The 23507-nt window shown below is 35.0% G+C and overlaps 1 protein-coding gene across 3 annotated transcripts in view; it reads left to right on the top strand.

Annotated features, from left to right (window-relative positions):
- SCFD1 (sec1 family domain containing 1) overlaps positions 1-22861 on the top strand; it is a 119752-nt gene extending 96891 nt beyond the window's left edge. For all 3 annotated transcript variants that reach the window (XM_040257180.1, XM_040257179.1, XM_040257182.1), the window contains exons 20-25: positions 4501-4554; positions 7684-7736; positions 10068-10101; positions 10537-10602; positions 15288-15356; positions 22785-22861. In XM_040257180.1, coding sequence (XP_040113114.1) covers positions 4501-4554; positions 7684-7736; positions 10068-10101; positions 10537-10602; positions 15288-15356; positions 22785-22808 — 300 coding nt within the window. In that variant the 3' untranslated portion in view covers positions 22809-22861. The remainder of the gene's footprint in view (positions 1-4500; positions 4555-7683; positions 7737-10067; positions 10102-10536; positions 10603-15287; positions 15357-22784) is intronic.
- The last annotated feature ends 646 nt before the right edge of the window (positions 22862-23507 follow it).

Genomic DNA, 23507 nt, shown 5'->3' with positions numbered 1-23507 from the left:
ATGACTACTGGAAAAACCATAGCTTTCACTATATGTATCTTTGTCAGCAAAGGGTTGTCTGTGCTTTTTAATACACTGTCTAGGAACCAAGCATCTTTTAATTTCATGGCTGCAGTCTCTGTCCACAGTAATATTGGTGCCCCCCAAAAGAAAATCTGTCACTGTTTCCACCTTTCCCCTTCTGTTTGCCATGAAGTGACAGTACAAGATGCCATGATCTTAGGTTTTTGAATGTTGAGTTTCAAGCCAGCCTTTTCACTTTCCACTTTCACCTTCATCAAGAGATTCTTTAGTTCCTCTTCATTTTCTGCCTTTAGAGTGGTATCATCTGCATATCTGAGGTTGTTGATGTTTCTCCTGGCAGTCTTGAAACCATCTTGTGATTCATCCAGCTCAGCATTTCATGATGTACTCTGCATGTAAGTTAAATAAGCAGTGTGACAGTGTACAGCCTCGTTGAACTCCTTTCCCAATTCTGAATAAATCCATTGTTCCATATCTGGTTCTCACGATTGCTTCTTGACCTGCAGACAGGTTTCTCAGAAGACAGATTATTGCCAAAATGATTTGATATTGGGGGGTTGTTTTAAAACAGCCTAGGAAGTGGGAGTAGGTGAGAATATAAATAAAACAAGAATTTGTCATAAGTTAATAATTGTTAAAACTGAATGATGGAAGATTGGATGTGTTTTATTCAGTCCATGTAATCTTGTTTCTGTATTTTATTACCATTAATATCTATGGCTTGGAGAAAATATACTACTTTATGTATTTTATTCTTTCTTCATCTGTAAGAACCCCACTCCAGTATTCCTGCGTGGAGAATCCCAGGGACAGGGGAGCCTGGTGGGCTGCCGTCTGTGGGGTCGTACAAAGTTGGACATGACTGAAGCGACTTAGCAGCAGCAGCAGCAGCATCTGTAAGATGGGGATGTTGGATTTATTGTGTAGATCCCTTCTGATTTAGAATTTTAAACTTTTCCAGTGACTGAAATCACAAAATATGACTATGATCATAAAAGCATTTAGGATTTTTAGAAATTAATTTCTCACTGTATTTTCTTCTCTGCTACTGCTAAGTCGCTTCAGTCATGTCCGACTCTGTGCAACCCCATAGACGGCAGCCCACCAGGCTCCCCCATCCCTGGGATTCTCCAGGCAAGAACACTGGAGTGGGTTGCCATTTCCTTCTCCAGTGCATGAAAGTGGAAAGTGAAAGTGAAGTTGCTCAGTCGTGTCCGACTCTCTGCGACCCCAGGGACTGCAGCCTTCTAGGCTCATCCGTCCATGGGATTTTCCAGGCAAGAGTACTGGAGTGGGGTGCCATTGTCTTCGATTTTCTTCTCTAATGTTCATATATTTGAAATTTGAACATAGTAATCTTTAATTTAGGATATTCAGGTATTTAGGACTCTGTCTCTTCTACATATATATATGGGGGGGCGCCTTCTACTAATAAAAATTTAGTTAGTAACCCAGATAATCAGTTGTGAATATTCATTGGACTAAAGGAAATCAGTCCTGAATATTCAGTGGAATGACTGATGCTGAAGCTGAAACTCCAGTACTTTGGCCACCTGATGCAAAGAACTGACTCATTGGAAAAGCCCCTGATGCTGGGAAAGATTAAAGGTGGGGAAGAGAAAGGGACGACAGAGGATAAAATGGTTGGATGGCATCACCGACTCAATGGACATGAGTTTGAGCAAGCTCCAGGATTTGGTGATGGACAGGGAAGCCTGGTGTGCCTGGAATCCATGAGGTCACAAAGAGTCAGATATGACTGAACTGAACTGAACATAGATAATAACATTTTTCATTCTATTTCTGAAACAGTTTCCAAAAACAATGAAAAATATGCTTGTTGTTGTTCAGTTGCTCAGTCATGTCCGACTCTTTGCAACCCCTTGGACTGCACCACTCCAGGCTTCCTAGTCCATCACAAGCTCCCAGAGTTTACCCAAACTCATGTCCATTGAGTCGGTGATGCCATCCAACCATCTCATCCTTTGTCTCTCCCTTCTCCTCCTGCCCTCAATCTTTCCCAGCATCAGGGTCTTTTCCAGTGAGTTGGCTTTTTGCATCAGGTGCCCAGAGAATTGCAGCTTCAGCTTCAGCTTCAGTCCTTCAAGTGAATACTCAGGTTTGATTTCCTTCAGGATTGACTGGTTTAAAAACAAGCTTGGGAATTTTTTAAATAATGGGCTTTCATATGAGTAAATCTCATTTATACCTCTTTTATTGAGGTACACAATTGTTTTGTGTCTTTAAGATGAGTGAACAGACCATCTGCTGAGTGAAGAAAATTATATGGTTTCATTATGCTGTTTTCTGTCTATTAGGTGCCACAGTTCAATTATTTCAATTAGAATTTTAAGGATGGGGAACCTGATGGGCTTGGGATTGCAAAAGAGTTGAACATGACTTAATGACTAAACAACAAAATTATCTTGTATATAAATTACTATCAATATAAGATTGAGTCTTTAAATCACTAACTCAATTCAAGTCTTCATTTAGGCTAGGTAGAGCATTAGTTGGTGACAGAGATCTCAAAAGTTGTTTCCTGAAGTACTCTTTCTTAAGCCTTTAAAGACACTGTGTATTTCTTTTATCATTCTCTACACTGGCAGTTTTCCTTAATTTGTGACAATCTGTGAATCTGTGACACAGATTCTGTGATAGTCTGTGAATATTGTATAGCGTGGCGGTGGTTGATGACTCTTTCAGTGTTACCTGGTTGTAAAGACCAAACACAAAGAATAGTCTCTGGGCTCTTAAACTTTTGAACTGTTCTGCTAGAGAGAAATTTTTCTAGTGTTTTTTAATGACCTGTTCACTGGTAGGTTTATCTTCAGATACAGCAGAGCTATTAAATACAAAGTAAAATTTAATTTTTACTTTTATGCTAAATGAAATATTCAATTTTCCAGTTATTTTTGCCAACACAATAAAAGTAATATGACTCTTATGGCTTTACCAGTTTAGTGATTTTTTCTCCATTCCATATACCTAATAACGTAGTACAGTTCAGAGTTGAATGTAAATTAGAGAAATATATATAAAATTAATTTTAGTAAAATGCTATAATGTTGTCTTGCTCCAGAATTCTTTTATTATTTCTTCCTGTTTTGTTACAGAGTACTTAATCTTTTGTTGGTGTTACTAAGAATAAATATGTAACTATAGTTTTCTTAAAGCATTTTTAAGATTTAAATCTGTACCCAGTTATTCTTTAGAGAAGGGTATGATTTAGGCTTATATTGTTAAGTGAACAAACTCAAGTTTATTTGAAACAAAACTTAAGAGGTACAATTTTGAACTACTTTTTTTCAAATTTTAAATAGAATTCAGGAGGTACATTCAGTCAGCTTGAACATTTGGTGCTTGTGTTTATATTAAGGAGTTCCTGGCCAACAAAAATATCTAGAGTATAATGAAATAACTTTAATTTTACTTGCCTAAGGTTATCTGAAAAGATTTTTACTTGCAAACCTAGAAAAAGAAAAAAGAAATGCATATTTTCTGTCTGGGCAAAGCACCGTTTTCCTTAGTAATAGTAAAATGTTTTATGACCTACAGAAAGTAAAACTTGTGAAATAGTAATGTGTTATCTACAATTATGTGAATAATGAGATTTAAGGTTGCCTCTGTTGTATGAAATCTCCAAGATACAAGATGATTCTTTCCAGAATATTCTCTACATTTCACAAAGGAAATATCAGTTCAAATGGGCAGAACACCATTCCAGTAGAAATGAACTTTGAATAGGCATAATAGTCACTTAGAAAATTTTTTGTACCCGATGTGTTATATTCAAAATAGTGGTTCAAATGGTCAGATTCAAATAGAACAGTACAATTTCTTATCCCAATGCATGTAAGCATGTCAAGAGGCAATCTTCTGTCAACACCAGTATTATATATTTCATGTTCAAAGTGGAACTTGTTCTGTAAGAAGACAGTGCAGTATGTCACTGAAAATTTGGAATCTATCTGAGGCAAAATTAAAAGTTGTGTATGCATCCATTTCCCCATTTTTATGAAAGAGCACAGTATCTTTTTTGCTTGAAGATTATACATTAGAAATGAAAAGCTGTTAGGTCATTTAATCTCATATATTAATATTTTTGTGAACTGTGTACTGTGTTTTTAAAGAAACAAATATACAGAAAGGAAATGAAAAACGGAGGCAGGGTTCTTAAAAACTTACAGTTACTAGTATTAAAAAAGCAGATATCCAGCAAAGTAAAAAGCCCAAATATATATTTGTACTAAACCTAGATACACCTACACATTGTTTAAGATTACATTTGGGACCTTGAGTAGTGCCAAAGGTATTTATATCTATGACACCATTCATAGAATACTTAATCTTAGAATGTGTTTAATTGAAAGGTAGGCATACTGAACTATAATGATTAGGTTGTCTTGTTACTAAAGAAGAATTTTGGTGTGTCATTTTTTCTGATATTTAACAAAATAATGATTTCTTCCACAGAATCTACCTGTTACTCGTATTTTAGACAATCTCATGGAGATGAAGTCAAACCCTGTGAGTAGCATGTAACACTGTGCTTGTGAATTCTGGAGCGTACCAGACTACCTGTACCAAGGGTGATAAACTCAGTTTGTTGTGGGCTTCATCACAGCAGAGTGCATGAGGGAAAGGAAAGAGTACACGTCCTCAAACAGCATTTTTTAGCCATTATCACAGATAATATGAATTGGTTTTTCAGCTACTACATCCATTCTGGCTGGCTCTCATGCAAAGTAAATGTAGATCCATATCCTATATATATCCTAAGGAGCAAGTTTCTATAAATAAAAGAGAACTAGTGAGCATCAGTTGGTATAATATGAAAAGTACCAGACCAGTTTAATTTTATGAAATTAAGTTAGGATAGAAGTACATAGTGAAAATTTTAAGAGCATGTGTTCAGATGGCACTAAATTCTTTTGGGCTAAAAAGTAAATTGAAATTGTTTGATAAAGAGATAAATGAGTAAATATTGTTAGCATTTACTTAAAAAAATAAGTTTTTGAGCTGTTTATAATTCAAGAAGGGAATGTAAAAATCATCACAATCTGTTTCATAAAGCAGCCCATCATGTTACTGTGGCAACTGGACAGAGTGGTTGTCTGGAATAGATCAGAACCCTGGTTTGGGTTGATCTGGGTCACTGTAGACTTGGCATCAAGACTTAGGATACCAGGCTGAGAAACAGAGTAAGAACAGAATCTTCAGATAAATATGTCATTATTTCATATTTGTTAAAACTTGGTTATAATAACATTAAAGAAAATAACAAAAATTTTAAAATCTGTCCATGTGAAAACAAAGATACAGTATTACAGGAAAAAAGCCTGGTAAAGGGCAGTTGCAATTATAAAAGGAAAGGGAAAATTGTCTATAATGATAAGCCAAAAAGGAGTGGATTTTTCTAGAATCAATACAGAGAACATACTAGACAATGTAATAACAATAGACTTTGTTATTACTGCATCCTAGAGTATATGAAGGATATGAATAAATGAAGAATATAGAATATATGAAGGAATGCTTCTTGAAAAGCCTTAGCGAAGTATGCATTTATGATTAATGCATTTGTGATTGTCTTTAGAGAATACTACTTCATAATAGGCAGTAGGTTTCTAGAAGATATTATCCCAAACAATTATAAAGATTAAAAATAAAAATAAATGTGAAAATTTAGATGCCAAATCCACATTTCTGCCATATGGATGGCTAAATTATGGGTCATATTCACATGTGTCTCCAAGTTCTATAAATTCATTTATCAGTTCTAGTGACTTTGACTTAATAACTGAAGGCACATTACCACAGGCAGATAGTTTTTAATTAATTAGAAAAAGTAAAATTTCTCTACTTTAAAAGCATTTTTTCACCCATCTGTTAGGTGGGACAGATGCCTGCACTATCTCTTATCCCTGTCTTGTTCCCATATTGAAAAATTGATTTGGAGGCATTGAAGACATTAACAATGTGTACAAAGTTAGACCTGACCAATAATCTTGAATATATTGTATCTCAAAGGCTTTAAAAATGCTCTAACCTAATTCTAGGTGCATTGTTATCATTTATATTTACTAAGTGATCTGTGATTTGTCTTGACTGAAATAAAATGAAAGGGGTTAGGCAAGATACCAGATAGGTTTCATCTACCCTTGTACATGTGGGTAGTAGTGGGTTCCTGGAGCAAAGTGTTGAAGGATTATGGCACTGCATTTGGTTTTGGGCTTCCCTGGTGGCTCAAATAGATGATAAAGCGTCTGCCCACAATGCGGGAGACCCGGTTTTGATGCCTAGGTCGGGAAGATCCCCTGGAGAAGGAAATGGCAACCCACTCCAGTACTCTTGCCTGGAAAATTATATGGATGAAGGAGCCTGGTGGGCTACAGTCCATGGGGTCACAAAGAGTTGGACACGACTGAGAGACTTCACTTTTGGTTCAGGGAGAGTCCTGGGATTGATTAGCACTGGCCCTCACTGAGCGCAGGACTAGATAGTGATAACAGTGCATAGCTGGTCATTGATCACCTTTGGGTAGGTTCATCCAGAAAAGAATCAGAAAACATCGCAGCAAAGAATGAGTTCCTTTGGGTGTTTGTGCTTTGGAGGGAGGAGATAGAAATTAGGAAGTAATGACATTATATGCAGTAAAGCAGTACTTTCTAAATCTTTAATATCAATAAGCTAGTTGATTATGTAGTATGGAGGCTGGCAACCCCTTATCCACAAGTTCTGAAATCCAAAAAGATTTTGTATAACTCTTTTGGTGGCAAAACCTAACCTTAACTCATGTTGAGGTTCTTTATAGTTTATCGTACTTTATGTTAATATTCATTTGTTTAGCTGCAGAAATATTACCATGTTAGATGATGGGGTGCTGCCCACTCGGAATACTACATTATATAGAGTTGTTATGCGTGATATTATCTATCTGCAGTTTTTTAAATTCAAAGTTCAAAAATATATCTAACTCCAGAGGTTTCAATTATAAAAGACTTGAACCTGTGTTAGGTATTCTGCACAATCAATAAAATCATGGACATATAATAATGTAAAAAAATTCTAAAAGCAAAAATACTTAAGTGCATTAGTTTATAAAACAGGTATATTTATTTTTCTCAGTTATTAAGTATAGTTCCCTGTGCTATACAATAGTTTCTTATTGATTATTAATTTATATATAGTAGTGTGTATATTTTAATCCTAAACTGCTAATTTATCTGCCCCCACCCTGCCTTGGTAATAACCATAGTTTGTTTTCTGTGTAAAAACAGGTATACATTTGAGAAGCAGCATGCATAGTGGTTAAGTGCTGGGGCATTGAAACTAGACTGCCTGGGCTCAGATCTGGAGTTTCCACACTTGTCATAAGACTTAGGAAAGTTAGATAACCTCTCTGTATCCCAGTTTCCCCATCTGAAAAATGTGGATAATAACTACCTCAAAGATGATACGGGATTATGTAATTTCATCTGAGACACTTAGAATGATGTTTAATGCATAGTAAATTTTGATGGTGGCTGTTTACTCTACCAACTTAGTATTCATTAGTAGATTCATCAAGTAATCTTAAAATACTCTAAGCAAAATTTGAACTTTCTAAAGAGAAATTCCATAGTCATGGTAAAGTTCTCTATTTTTTTTAAATAGGAAACTGATGACTATAGGTATTTTGATCCCAAAATGCTACGGGGCAATGACAGGTAAGCAGCTCTTGCATAATTTGTTGTATGTTTCCTCTTTCCCACCAAGATTGGAAATAACTTTTACTGATTTTTTTGTTATAAATCAGTAGTTGCTTATTATTAAAAATTCAAACTGTATAGAAAACTGGTAAGTAAATAATATGTAGAATCTTTTTACCCAGAGGTAATCACTGGTAATTATACTTAACACATTGATACTTTTCCTTCCAAATATATACAGAAAAAAAGTACATTAGATGCTTGTTGTTTTTAATGAAATGATAAGGGCATTACAATCTTATGTGTAGAAAAGGAGAATTTGGATAATTCGTGCGCTTTTAAATGAATAATTATTTTGGACCAAATGAAAAAGATGAGGGCTTTATGTTGGATACCAGTTGTTGGATTTTTATTTAACTCATCCATACAATCTATGTCCCTGGGGACCATTGCTGTGAATCCTTCTTTTTGGCAGTGAAACATTCTGCAAATAATTTCTGTATTTTGTGACAAACACGGTGTGGTAAGATACTAACTTTATTATGGCTATATTTTTTGAAATTTAATTCTGGTGGTATGATAGTAGTTTATAAAATACAGAAAGAAGGATAAAATTAGCAGAGAAAAAACCTTCTTGGAGGAATGGTCTTTAGCAACAAAACTTGTGTGAAGCTTCTTTATTGCCTATACCTTATGTTTGGGATCTTTCGAACTTTGATTTATCCCAAGCTTTCAAATCTTTGTAGATAGATCGGATAATCTGGTCACTAAAAAATTATTAGATTACTTTGGAAACATAAAGGTTATTCTCTTTTCTGAACTTACCAGAAATAATACCAGAGTTGCAAAAGAAGCTGCTGCTAGTAGCTGCAGCTGGTAAGAAAGAATTTGACAAAAGAATAAATTATAGAAGGAAGAGGATGAGGAGTGACACTAAGGGGCTTCTTTGGTGGGTGATTAAAATGTTCTAAAATTAGACAGTGGTAATGGTTGTACAACTGTAAATATACTAAAAACCACTGATTGTACACTTTTAAATGGTGGGTTTACAACACATTTCATGTTCTCAAGCTTAGACTTTTTTCCTTCCTTATATTTCTATCAGTAGATACATTTTGCTTCTTAGAAACTTCTGAGAAATTCTTTCAATTTTCCCTGTATATAGTTTATTCATGATAATGAGAAGGAATATTAGGAATGTTGATAAGACAGAGAAACACAAAGTTTCATTTTTAATAGGCTCAGCTTTCGACCTGAGCTGTCTCATCACAAGTAGATCTCGGTTTTTAATAACTGGTAGTGCAGTGCTCTTTGAAGTCTCGCCTCTCATGTCTGCTCTTAAAGGAACTTCAGGCACTCTAGAAAAGTTAGGCATTAGGCAGCTCCTGGCCCCTTTTCTGGAATTTTCACCCAGGTCACAGAAATGGGGAAAAGATGGAACTGTGAAATCAGTCGCCGAATCATCGAGCAGTTTAATAGCTCTTTCCCCTTGGTTGAGATTTTCAAAAATGGCTTGTGAGGAAAACTTATCTTTGTTTGTATACCCTATTTTAGCACTCAAAACAAATATATATTTGACTCACAAAAGCTGTGCAAATTGCCTTTATTAAAAGAGCTCTAAGACACCAAGTATTTTTGAAATAAATAAATAAATATGTAATCAATATATAAAGAGGTTACAGAAAAATACAGATCCCTTCTTTCATCCCCCCTTTTCCTTCCTAAATTGTTATCCTTGCCATACATGTGTTTGCATAGTTTTTTCACAAATGTAGATACCCACAAGCTATAATCTGTCCAGTATGGTAAAACTTGCGCATATTTACCACTGAAGTGGGCTTCCTTGATAGCTCAGTTGGTAAAGAATCTGCCTGCAATGCAGGAGACCCCAGTTCAATTCCTGGCTCTGAAAGATCTGCTGGAGAAGAGATAGGCTACCCACTCCAGTATAGTCCTTGGGGTTGCAAAGAGATGGACATAACTGAGTGACTTTCACTCACCACTAAAGCATATGTTTTATCAATTTACCTTATACCCAGATTTCCACTCATCATGGGAACTAATGCTCCATCTTTCCTATTCCCTCTCAGTCTTCCAGAATTTTATTTTAAAGTCAACAGGTTGCCTCATTCCCTTTTAGACACAGAGACATGTACCTCATCTAGCTTGTTCTCTGAATCCCACTTAAGAATTGTAAATACACAGATAATAGTGCATGTGTGTGTGTGTGTGTGTGTATATATATATATATTATATATATATATATATATATTTCCCATGCCTTTTTATCCTTAAGATAAGCTTTGGGTGAAATTTTCAGTATAGGTTTTTTATTGTTTATTCTTACAGCTCAGTTCCAAGAAACAAAAATCCATTCCAAGAGGTAAGTTCATATAAAAATTCTCCGTCCCTATAATGGAAGGATGAAAAGGTGACCCAGCAGTCTTGAAGGATATCTTTGTCCTATGGCTTTATGATGATTACTGTATGGCAGTCTTGATAAATCCAATCCTGTATCCTGAAGATGCATTATAAATAAATAAATTCAAAGATGACTTTTAGGAAAAAACCTTATGGATTTATTTGGTATTTAATTGAAAGATGAGGTTTATTTTCCTAATAATTGTTTCTGAAAAATCACTACTTCATTTTAATACCCAATAGACATTAGAAATTTATAGACTTTTAAAAAAAAAATAAATTTCTCTATCATCGAAGGAACATCAGGCACTTAGAGACTAAAAGCCATGTTTCTTGAGAGCTAAAATACTGTTCTGTTTCTTTTAACTTACCTATTTTCTTCTACTTGCATTTTTAGGCAATTGTTTTTGTGGTGGGAGGAGGCAACTACATTGAATATCAAAATCTGGTTGACTACATAAAGGTACATTTGATGTTCATATTCTTTTATCATTCGAGGTTTCACAGTTGTCCCCAGTCTTTAACATATTAGCAGTCTCTGATGGCTTTCCTGATTCTTAAATATTCCCTTTTCTAGAGATAGTTTAAAAATCTGGCAGATAAGAAAACATTGAATATATGAGCATTTTTCCATGTCACATTCATTTTTGGCCTAAAATTTTACTTGATCTGGAAAATAATGTATCTTCTTGATGTAATGTACTATGCAGCTATCTATCTTAATTTGACTTTAAATGTTTAGACACCCCAAATAAGCTCCTGTCCCAAAAAACTCTCCCTTGGTGAATGATTTACTGAACTCCATTTACCTAAATTAAGCACTTTTCTCTCATCTTATTGACCAAAGTCAGCAATATACCTCAAATAAACTTGGAATGTCTGCTCTTTCAGCAAATAGGCACTTCAGAGGCAGCACTTTAGAAGTGGTGTGCTATTCAAAGCTAACAGCAGCAGGGAGTGACAGACAGCTAAGCAAAAGAATCTTAAGGGAAAGGTGTAACTTGGAGAGAAAAATGCCGTTTAAAATGTGGAGGCAACAGAACTAGTGATTGTTCCAGTGACATTTTATAACCTTCATTATTCACTTAATATTAATGATTATTCCTTGTGGTCCTATATTACGTAAGACATCAGTAAATACTGAGATTTTCGTACAGCAGGAGAAAAAAATACATAGGTGGATTTCACAGAGGATCCTGAGTCACACAGAACATGCCTCAGAATGTGGACCACCACTCGGATCTGTGTACAGGATCTTGGTTTCAGGGAAGCATCCATCTTATACAAAGAGATGTCTTTTATACCCTTCTCTGTTCATATAGCCAGAATCAGGCTCCATGACCAGGCTCAAAGGCAAAAAGCAAGGGAACATAACAGAAACCATGAATCTGTAAAATCTCTATGAGCAGTGCTGACAAGCTAGTGCAAGTTGTCCCCTGGTCTATCTGTGACCCTTGGGCAGATTATATTAATCTGTTTCATTTAGATTTGGCCATGGGTCAACAACATGATTGGTTCCAGGTATGTACCCAAGGGTAAACACAGGGTTGCAACAGACCAGCTGAAATTAATCCTGTACTTAAATCCCATCCTTGTCAGCATTCCTTCTGCATTTTTTTTTTTTTTACACATTACAGACCAGAAAACAGGGATAAAAACCAAAAAATACTAATCATTTGTGTAGTGTAGTGACTGAAATGCAGGTGTAACTTTAAAGAAACTTTGCAGTTTACCAAATAGTCCAGTGTAAACTTGTTTTTAATCATGCATAAACCTCATAACTCTTACCTCTCTACACCACAGAAATTTTAATTTTGTAAAGTGTATTAATAAATGTTAGCTAAATTTAGTTCTTTCCCCGATCAGTCACCTGCATCAGGAGACCTTCAGGGTGATCAGTGGTAGGCATGTAAGCCCACCACGTTATCCAGTCATCTGTTACTTGGTCTCAGTTTACAGAATGTTTTGTTTTAACTTGTTATTGCCTTCCACTCACCAAAGCATGGTGTACAGCTAGTAGGGCACGTGATACTGTGACCCATCAGCCATGTGACAGGTGTTTTATGTCTCTACATCAGATACTGTTCTTAACAGATGATCACTTGGGTTCATATTTACACAGTGGTCTTTGGCTCTTGTGTTGAACAGATTCTTCTGTACACATTTGAGCAGCAACAGTATCCTAATTTTGCCTCCCAAAAGGGGTCCTCCAGCATATATAAAACCTGTAAAATGAGAATATGTAAAACAAAAGGAAGTATTAGAATTATTCTGGGTGTTTATCCCCTAGATGTTTTTAACATCATCAAGATATAGCACGTGAGTAAGTCCAGATTAAATCTTTCATAAACCTACCAGAATCCATTTTGGACCTTCAGCTTCAAATAAAGGAGGCTATTTCTGCATGTGTTGTGGGCATCTGTAAATATAGCTAAGAGTATTATTCTCTTGCTCCCAACCTCTTGCAGGGCACCATGATAATGTTAGCTTTTTATTATTATTAATATTTACCTATTGGCTCCATTTCTGAGGATCAAAACTTCTCCATCTTTCCATGTGTCAGTAATTCTTACCCAGAATTTGGCCCCTGGTTTAGAAGACCATCAGCTTCAGCATGACTCCGATCCATAGTGGTGGCAGTATGACTGCTGTACTTGCCTTTCTTCATTCCCAGTCATAGGAAGTAGGTTGGCTAAGTGCGAGTTTATAAGACTTTGTTATCCACTGGTTAGTACAGATGCAGAAACCACTAATCCCAGCTTACACACAGATAAGAAGAAACAGTCCAAACAGATTCAGAGGAATTGTCTTCATTTTTGGATTGTTCATTGCAATTGTATAGAAATCTGATTAGTTTTTGTATATTGATCTTATGTCCTGCAACCTTGTTGAACTCATTTATTATTTCTGATAGTTTTAATGGATTTTTAAGATTTTCTATAAACAATATCATGTTATCTGTGAATAAGCTTCTTCCTTATCCGTTTGGGATGTTTTTTCCTTTTTCTCGCCTACCCACCCTGGCTAGAACCTCCAATAACAATAGAAGAGTCCAGAGCAGACATCTTTATCTTCTTGATTTTAGGGGGCAAAGCATCCTGTCTTTCACTGTTAAGTTTGAGGTTACCAATGGGCTTTTAATAGAGCTATTAATGTTTAGTAGCTACTAAGCCATGTAGTCTAATTATCATGAGAATTCTTTGGTTTTTAATCCCATTTGGTCTTACTGTTTCTTTTGTTCTGCATAATGTTCATCTTTCTATCATTTCAGCCCATTTAGGGGAAACTGAGCTAGTAGGTCTGTGACAGCCTGCCTCATGACATTAGAAACCCATGTAATGCAAGCTTGTAGTATGAAACAAAACTTATGCCTATGGCTCTGAGAGACAATAATTGAGAATTATCTAATATGGCACTTGATTTATACCAATTCACAAAATGAGCAAGTGCCATTTTTGTTGGGAAGGCAAAGAAAATACTGTAAGAATTCTAGCTGATTTATTTGGTAATGATGTTAGTCTGACTGATAATGTAATTGCTGTTTGGTATAACATTGTTGTATTTGATAAAATTAATTGGATTGATTTTGACAAGATGTTTGATAATACTGATATCAGTGACCAATTGTTCTTTTGTTGGAAGGTGATTGGCTAGAATAAGCTAGATTTAGTTAATAATTGTTGCATTGAATCAAGGTATTGGTACATTCATAAAGTTCAGTTTTTAATGGAAAGAAGAAATATCAAGTTTGTACATAGTTTTAAGAATAAGTTTTATACTGAAATATTACTAAACTGCAGTGTTAAAAATTATAACTATACCTCACTAGATGACACAGAAGATTAGAGTTTTGTGTTTATCTTTGTTTTTATATTCTGTCAATGCTATAAAGGATGAAAAATGGTGACAGATAATTACAATTAAGAAAGCTTGATCAAGGATGGCGAGGAAATGTACTTACATAATCACAAGATTGATCTCAACCCTGGTGCTGATGTTTGGCCAACCCTGAATGACATGTTCTAACTAGTGATTAAAATAGGCATGTGCCAGGGCCCAGGATAGCCCGGGGGCAGCTTGCACTAGTCTGTCAGTGTTCTTTAATGGAAAACGTAGATTGGTGGGTTCACTTGGTTGCTGTCATGTTTTCTTGTGTCTGCTGTTAAGCCTGGTCATGCAGCCTGACTGTAGCTGTGTGGCCAGAGAGGAATCAAAGATCCCTCCTTGGGCAAGACTGGGGCTCCCCGGAGACCAGGGCATCCTGGTGGTTCACAACTGAAAATGAAATGTGTCTAATGTACTCCTACCCTCACGTGAGCATAGCCTCAAGAATCCCAGTTATAGGCCCTGTTTAATGGCTACACATACCATCTCATTTTGAAGAAAAGGTGAGATGTGACTTTTGTTTTACTTGTTCTCAGAGAATGTCAGCCAGTGATGTTTACTCAGCTCATACATCACAAAGAAATGACCTTCTCTTGTATCGCAAAGCCATAATTCTTTTGGTTCCTTGATTAACAACATTTGGTTTGTACATTACAAAAGAAAACTTACAAATTTACCTTCAAGTTCACAATACATATAAGCATGTCAGCATTAAGAACTTACCAAAATTCTCTAGTCAAAAAGTTTTGACTGCTTGTAACTGGGTGCCAACATTCTGTCAAGATTAAGGATGAAACTCATAGTTACAGAATGGAATAGGGCATATTAACATATAAATACTGTATGATCACAGGTGAGTCTTAAATGCCAATCCATGCTGCTCACACCATATTCTACTTTCAGCGTAACAAAACTGTCAGTGTTTTCTTCCAGTAGTTACAGTCCTACATAGAATGTTGGCTGAAGATTTTATCATTATTGCTCCCATGAAATGGGTCACTCATCACATTCCTTCTATTTCCAGTGTAAATGGCACTAGAAACATGCCTAACACATATTTTGAATGGAAAAAATGTGGCCATTTCACTACTTTATTCCATGTAACTTTAGGATAGATAGGTGTACACTAAAATCTAGTACTCACCCTAAAGGAAAATAAAACCTTTAAGAATAACAAAAAGTCTTGTTATGTTTAACCCCTCTTCTTGGGGATATTGAAAATACTACTTGTTGTATCTGAGTTCTGTGTTTGATGTTTTACAGGGGAAACAAGGCAAGCATATTTTATATGGCTGCAGTGAACTTTTTAATGCTACGCAGTTCATAAAACAGGTAAAACGTACTTTTTAGTTTGTTTCTTTAGCATACCTTAAGTTGCTGTTGATATTTTTCAAAAGAGAGCAAGATAATCCTGTTCATCTGAACCAGCTGAAACTAAAAGCCATGGAACAAGAAGAATATAGGGTTTTGCCGTGGACAACTATAAAGGAAACTCTTGTGTGTAATGTTATTTCCATTATCCCAAATCAGTGAAAAAGTAAACTTAATTCTGAAAACTTTTAATTGGAGTAGTGTACTTGCTTAGGCAAAATTCAGGCCAGCATTTCCTTGACATACTGTCCCTATTTCTGACTTTGCCAAGCATATCACAAATTGAACTGAGAAATTGTTTCTTGGGGGACTGATATAACAGAATGTCATTCACCTTGAAAGTCACTGATGGCAGTAGCTGAGGCATAGAAGGTCTTCACATTCTTTGACTGTTGTTCCCACTAATGTTCTCAGTACTTATGTTAACTTCAGCTTTTTAAAGCTTAAACTGCTTCAGAGGCTTAGGCTAACCAATAATATTTACTCACCTTTGCCTTGGCTATCATAAAAATCATAACTGTACCCTCTGCTCATTTTTAGCATCTCTTCCTAGCACCTTTTTCCAGCACAACTTTCTTACCCACTATAATATGGTTCTTTTATTCTTAACCTCAATGTGGTAGCCCACTGATATTATGAGAATTTCAGATATACAGAAAAACTGGAGAGAATTTACAGTGAATACATTTATATTCCCCACTAACATTTTATTGCACTTGCTTTATAAGCACCTGTCCATCTTTCCATTCTGCTCATTGCTCCAGCTTAATTTCAGAGTAAATTACAGATATCAGTACACTTCCCCTTAATACATCAGTGCCAATATCATTCACTAGATTTCATTGTTTAGTTGTTGTTGTATTACTCTCTGGAAGTAAAATTTACAGCAGTGAAATACACATATCTTTCTATTTATTTATTTATTTATTTATTTTTTATTTTACTTTACAATTCTGTATTGGTTTTGCCATACATTGACATGAATCCACCACTGGTGTACATGCATTCCCAAACATGAACCCCCCTCCCACCCCCCTCACCACAACATCTCTCTGGGTCATCCCCGCGTAACAGCCCCAAGCGTGCCGTGTCCTGTATCGGATATAGACTGGCAATTCGATTCTTACATGATATTATACATGTTTCAATGCCATTCTCCCAAATCATCTCACCCTCTCCCTCTCCCTCTGAGTCCAAAAGTCCGCTATACACATCTGTGTCTTTTTTGCTGTCCTGCATACAGGGTCATCATTGCCATCTTTCTAAATTCCATATATATGTGTTAGTATACTGTGCTGGTGTTTTTCTTTCTGGCTTACTTCACTCTGTATAATCGGCTCCAGTTTCATCCATCTCATCAGAACTGATTCAAATGTATTCTTTTTAACGGCTGAGTAATACTCCATTGTGTATATGTACCACAGCTTTCTTATCCATTCCTCTACTGATGGACATCTAGGTTGTTTCCATGTCCTGGCTATTATAAACAGTGCTGCGATGAACATTGGGGTACATGTGTCTCTTTCAATTCTGGTTTCCTCAGTGTGTATGCCCAGCAGTGGGATTGCTGGGTCATAAGGCAGTTCTATTTGCAATTTTTTAAGGAATCTCCACACTGTTCTCCATAGTGGCTGTACTAGTTTGCATTCCCACCAACAGTGTAGGAGGGTTCCCTTCTCTCCACACCCTCTCCAGCATTTATTGCTTGCATATTTTTGGATCGCAGACATTCTGACTGGTGTGAAGTGGTACCTCATTGTGGTTTTGATTTGCATTTCTCTAATAATGAGTGATGTTGAGCATCTTTTCATGTGTTTGTTAGCCATCCGTATGTCTTCTTTGGAGAAATGCCTATTTAGTTCTTTGGCCCATTTTTTGATTGGGTCGTTTATTTTTCTGGAATTGAGCTGCAGGAGTTGCTTGTATATTTTTGAGATTAGTTGTTTGTCAGATGCTTCATTTGCTATTATTTTCTCCCATTCGGAAGGCTGTCTTTTCACTTTGCTTATATTTTCCTTTGTTGTGCAGAAGCTTTTAATTTTAATTAGGTCCCATTTGTTTATTTTTGCTTTTATTTCCAGAATTCTGGGAGGTGGATCATAGAGGATCCTGCTGTGGTTTATGTCGGAGAGTGTTTTGCCTATGTTCTCCTCTAGGAGTTTTATAGTTTCTGGTCTTACATTTAGATCTTTAATCCATTTTGAGTTTATCTTTGTGTGCGGTGTTAGAAAGTGATCTAGTTTCATTCTTTTACAAGTGGTTGACCAGTTTTCCCAGCACCACTTGTTAAAGAGATTGTCTTTACTCCATTGTATCTTCTTGCCTCCTTTGTCAAAGATAAGGTGTCCATATGTGTGTGGATTTATCTCTGGGCTTTCTATTTTGTTCCATTGATGTGTATTTCTGTCTTTGTGCCAATACCATACTGTCTTGATGACTGTAGCTTTGTAGTAGAGCCTGAAGTCAGGCAATTTGATTCCTCCAGTTCCATTCTTCTTTCTCAAGATTGCTTTGGCTATTTGAGGTTTTTTGTATTTCCATACAAATCTTGAAATTATTTGTTCTAGTTCTGTGAAAAATATCGCTGGTAGCTTGATAGGGATTGCATTGAATTTGTAAATTGCTTTGGGTAGTATACTCATTTTCACTATATTGATTCTTCCGATCCATGAACATGGTATATTTCTCCATCTATTAGTGTCCTCTTTGATTTCTTTCATCAGTGTTTTATAGTTTTCTACATATAGGTATTTAGTTTCTTTAGGTAGATATATTCCTAAGTATTTTATTCTTTTTGTTGCAATGGTGAATGGAATTGTTTCCTTAATTTCTTTTTCTACTTTCTCATTATTAGTGTATAGGAATGCAAGGGATTTCTGTGTGTTGATTTTGTATCCTTCAACTTTACTATATTCATTGATTAGCTCTAGTAATTTTCTGGTAGAGTCATCAGGGTTTTCTATGTAGAGGATCATGTCATCTGCAAACAGTGAGAGTTTTACTTCTTTTCCAATTTGGATTCCTTTTATTTCTTTTTCTGCTCTGATTGCTGTGGCTAAAACTTCCAGAACTATGTTGAATAGTAGTGGTGAAAGTGGGCACCCTTGTCTTGTTCCTGACTTTAGGGGAAATGCTTTCAGTTTTTCACCATTGAGGATAATGTTTGCTGTGGGTTTGTCATATATAGCTTTTATTATGTTGAGGTATGTTCCTTCTGTTCCTGCTTTCTGGAGAGTTTTTATCATAAATGGATGTTGAATTTTGTCAAAGGCCTTCTCTGCATCTATTGAGATAATCATATGGCTTTTATTTTTCAATTTGTTAATGTGGTGAATTACATTGATTGATTTGTGGATATTGAAGAATCCTTGCATCCCTGGGATAAAGCCCACTTGGTCATGGTGTATGATCTTTTTAATGTGTTGTTGGATTCTGATTGCTAGAATTTTGTTGAGGATTTTTGCATCTATGTTCATCAGTGATATTGGCCTGTAGTTATCTTGTTTTTGTAGTATCTTTGTCAGGTTTTGGTATTAGGGTGATGGTGGCCTCATAGAATGAGTAAGATTAGATCTCAATTACAGGAGGAAAACTATTAAAAATTCCAACATATGGAGGCTGAACAACATGCTTCTGAATAACCAACAAATCACAGAAGAAATCAAAAAAGAAATCAAAATATGCATAGAAACTAATGAAAATGAAAACACAACTACCCAAAACCTGTGGGACACTATAAAAGCAGTGCTAAGAGGAAAGTTCATAGCAATACAGGCATACCTCAAGAAACAAGAAAAAAGTCAAATAAATAACCTAACTCTACACCTAAAGCAACTAGAAAAGGAAGAATTGGAGAACCCCAGAGTTAGCAGAAGGAAAGAAATCTTAAAAATTAGGGCAGAAATAAATGCAAAAGAAACAAAAGAGACCATAGCAAAAATCAACAAAGCCAAAAGCTGGTTCTTTGAAAGGATAAATAAAATTGACAAACCATTAGCCAGACTCATCAAGAAGCAAAGAGAGAAAAATCAAATCAATAAAATTAGAAATGAAAATGGGGAGATCACAACAGACAACACAGAAATACAAAGGATCATAAGAGACTACTATCAGCAATTATATGCCAATAAAATGGACAACCTGGAAGAAATGGACAAATTCTTAGAAAAGTACAATTTTCCAAAACTGAACCAGGAAGAAATAGATAATCTTAACAGACCCATCACAAGCATGGAAATTGAAACTGTAATCAGAAATCTTCCAGCAAACAAAAGCCCAGGTCCAGACGGCTTCACAGCTGAATTCTACCAAAAATTTCGAGAAGAGTTAACACCTATCCTACTCAAACTCTTCCAGAAAATTGCAGAGGAAGGTAAACTTCCAAACTCATTCTATGAGGCCACCATCACCCTAATACCAAAACCTGACAAAGATACCACATATCTTAAGTGTACGTTCCTGCCTTGTCAGATGTATTGTTCACCTGAGTAACCCAAACCTATATCAAGGTACAGAAGTTTACACAGAGTTCCTTTATGGCGTTTGCCAATCAGTCCTTGCTCCTAGTCAAAACTTGCTCCCAAAACACTGTCTTGATGTTTTCCCACCATAGATTCGTCTTAAGTATTCTAGAACATCATAAACGGAAATTTTCTTGGTTAACTAGAAGATTCTGAATTCTGTTAATCCTTCCAATGAACTAGATGGTGTTAACGCTAATTTTCTCTATTAGTTTTCTGTTCATTGGTTTCTCCTTTTTATTTGATTACTTTGGGTTTACCTTCTTTTACTATCTGATATTGGATAATTATTAAATCATTAACTTTAGTTTTTCATTTCTAAAATAAGCTTTGAAAGCCATAAAGCTTAAACTCTTCCCAAACACTGCTTTAGACACATTCCACAAATGTTGATATATTTATATTATCTTTTGAAATATTTTTAATTTACCTGGTGGTTTATTCTTTAGCCCTTGTAGAGAGATCTATTGTTTGAGGTATTTGTGGTTTTTCTATATAACTTATTAATTTCTAATTTAATTCTCTGGTTGTCATAGAACATTTTACATGTAAGTTCATTGTTTGAAATTTTAAATTCCTTTTATAAACCAACATATAGTCGATCTTGCTAAGCACTCCATATGAAGAACATGAAGAAAGAGCTGTAAATATTAATTTGGTTAAAGTAGTTGATAGCATTAGTTAGATCCTCTGTATCTATTGATTTTTTTTTCTGTCTAGTTCTATCAGGTGTTAAAAATCTCCATCTGTGATTGTGGAATTGTCTCTTCCTTTAGTTCTGTCAATGTTTGCTTTTATTTTTAAGTTCTGTTATTAGGTACATACAGAGTTTTGATTGTTGTATATTCTGATGAGTGGGCTCTTTATCCTTATGCCCATATTCTTCTACATATCTAGTAATGCTCTTTGTCTTCAAATCTACTTTATCTGATAACTAATAAAGCCACTCTAGCCTTCTTATACTTACTGTTTGCATCTTATAACTTTTCCATCTGTTTACTTTCAACTTGTCTGTGAATTTAAAGCATATATCTTATATATCAAGCATATTATACTTAAAACCTATATCTTATGTGTGTGTTTATGTATATATATATATATATCTCAAGATCTAACTATATATATCTTAGAATATTGTTGTATCTTGTGGGTTGTTTTTTTTTAAAACCCACAAGATTTTTTTTCAAAAGCCATTCTGACAGTCTCTTTTAATTGGAGTGTATTGGTCTTTAACATCTAATGTAATTATTACTGTGATTGAATTTAGGCCTACCATTTTACTGTTTTCTCTGTTTCTCCTTTCTTTGTAAGACTTGAACACTTTTTAGAATTCCACTTTAATTCATCTCTGCATTATTAACTTAGGGTTTCTCTAAAAATCATATTCTATATACCTTTAACTGTTAATAGACCAGTTATTAAGGCACTTGTATTAAATGTAGAAACCTTACAACCATACAGATCAGCATTTATGCTGCAGTTGTCATATTTTACATACATCATTAATTTTACAAAATAGTGGACAGTGTTGTTTGTGCTTTAAACAGTCATGTGTGGAATAAAGACATAAATCTTTTGCATTTATATGGATATGAATTCCAGTGCTCTTTATCCCCACTTACAGATTTTAATTTCTATCTATTGACTGAAAAACTTTCTAGCAGTCATTGTAGCTCAGGTATGCTGGCAATGAGTTCTCTTAATTTCACATATATATATATATATATACACACACACGTATAATAATTGGTTTTCAATAATTTAATTACAGTGTATCTGTTTTAGTTTCCATTTTTATGCTGAGATTTCCTTTTTTCTTTCATTGTGAGCCTATTTTTCACTATTTCTTTGAGGATATTGTCCTAGCTGCTTTTAAAACCTGGCTATTAATTACCACACATGGACCAACTCACTGTTGGTCCCCATTGTCTTCCCCCCTAGAGACTGGCCCCTGGTTTCCTGTTTTTCTGTATTCACTAATTTCACACTGTGTCCTTTACACTGTTATATTTTAGAAACTGAATTGTTGGTCAAAGTTCTGTCTCTTCAGCAATAGCTCAAATCTCAAGTCTCTCTCATTCATAAGTGGTTCAGGGTTTTACCATAGATTTAGGAAAAGTCTATATACAGATTTAGGGTTCCCTCACTTTCCGGTAGCTTTAGTTGCCCGCAAACTCTTTCCTCTGGTTTTTCAAGCCAGAAAGACTATGTTTTCTATCCGTTTTAGCAGCTAGTATAGTACCAACTGTGGCCTGCCTTCAGGCTAAGAGCCACAGAACCAAAGAACTCAGTCTGTATTATTCCTTCCTTCCAAATGTTGATTCTGTTCCAGAACTCACCTTCTTTCCGTCGTTCCCCATTGCCTATAGGAAGTTGGTTTTGTTTAAAATTTATAATTTCTCTCTCTCAGAGACTTGGTCCAATAGGAGTTTACCCAGCCTTCCAGAATTAAAATCCTTTTCCCTTCCTTTTAATGATCTTTAGAAATATATTTAATATATTTCTTTTACAAACATATTAAAATATATAGAAAGGTGAATTGTCAGTGAATTCACACATGTTTTTCTTTACATTTTCATACTGAGGTAATATTTTTTAATTCTGTTTTTGTTTTCTATTACTTGAATTTGCTCCTATATAATGTTTACACATCTTTTTACCATAAATTTTTAAATATCTATAAATCTGAAACATATAAGTTAGTGAATATTGAGTAAAAAGGTATTATTCTAAAATACAATAAGTGCATGAAATAGCCTAAGTTCTACTATGATAAAAGTGTACATTTAAGGTGATTACAAATATGATTAATACCTAAGTTTCTTTTGTGATTAAAAAAGTAATATTTATGATTTATCTTTTGTTTTAGCTGTCACAACTTGGACAAAAATAGCACAGAAGAACCGTAACTGAGAATCTATTTAGAACTTGAATAAATGTAAAAAGAGCCAGATGTTTCCTTCTCCATATCAATGTCCTAACGGTGAAACTTAGAGGTATTTGTTAATTTTTAAGGAAATTCTATACTTCATATAATGTATACTGATTAAAAAAATAAAGCATTTCAGAAATAAATTTTAACATTGTAGAACATCTGTTTTTTTTTTTTACAAATGAGAATGAAAGTACTTTGGAAAGAAGGAAAGCTCTGTTTGAATATAATGTTAAAATATTAATATAATAACCAATGTATTAGGATTGAAGCTAGTGAAAGTTTATATGTCTTCTTTAATCGGTTCATGAATCTATTTGTATTCATTTTAATTGTAAAATTACCTTTCCATAGTTTGTTTCCTATGTTGCCTCTAGATTTAAAAGCCACTTTAAATGTCCCTTCTCCCTCTGGCACACCTGTGTACATTTTATCATTTATATCTCCTTTATATAATTGCAAAGTTAAACATTAACATCTGGAGCAGATAAATACAAAACATTTATCCTGTACACTTCTAAATATTATGTAAAAGTAAGTGTTAAATTTGGTACTCACCTTCCTCTCTGTGTGAAATGCAGCACTAAAAATGAACGCTGATCAGTCATGTATCTCAGGACAGCCATGAGATAAAAGCATACCAGCCTCTCCAGAGGAGAC

This window comes from Oryx dammah, unplaced genomic scaffold (assembly GCF_014754425.2).
Source record: "Oryx dammah isolate SB20612 unplaced genomic scaffold, SCBI_Odam_1.1 HiC_scaffold_16, whole genome shotgun sequence".
NCBI classification, from domain to species: Eukaryota; Metazoa; Chordata; class Mammalia; order Artiodactyla; family Bovidae; genus Oryx; species Oryx dammah.
The sequence above is the reverse complement of the archived record's forward strand: the minus strand, read 5'-3'. Positions and strand labels throughout refer to the sequence as shown.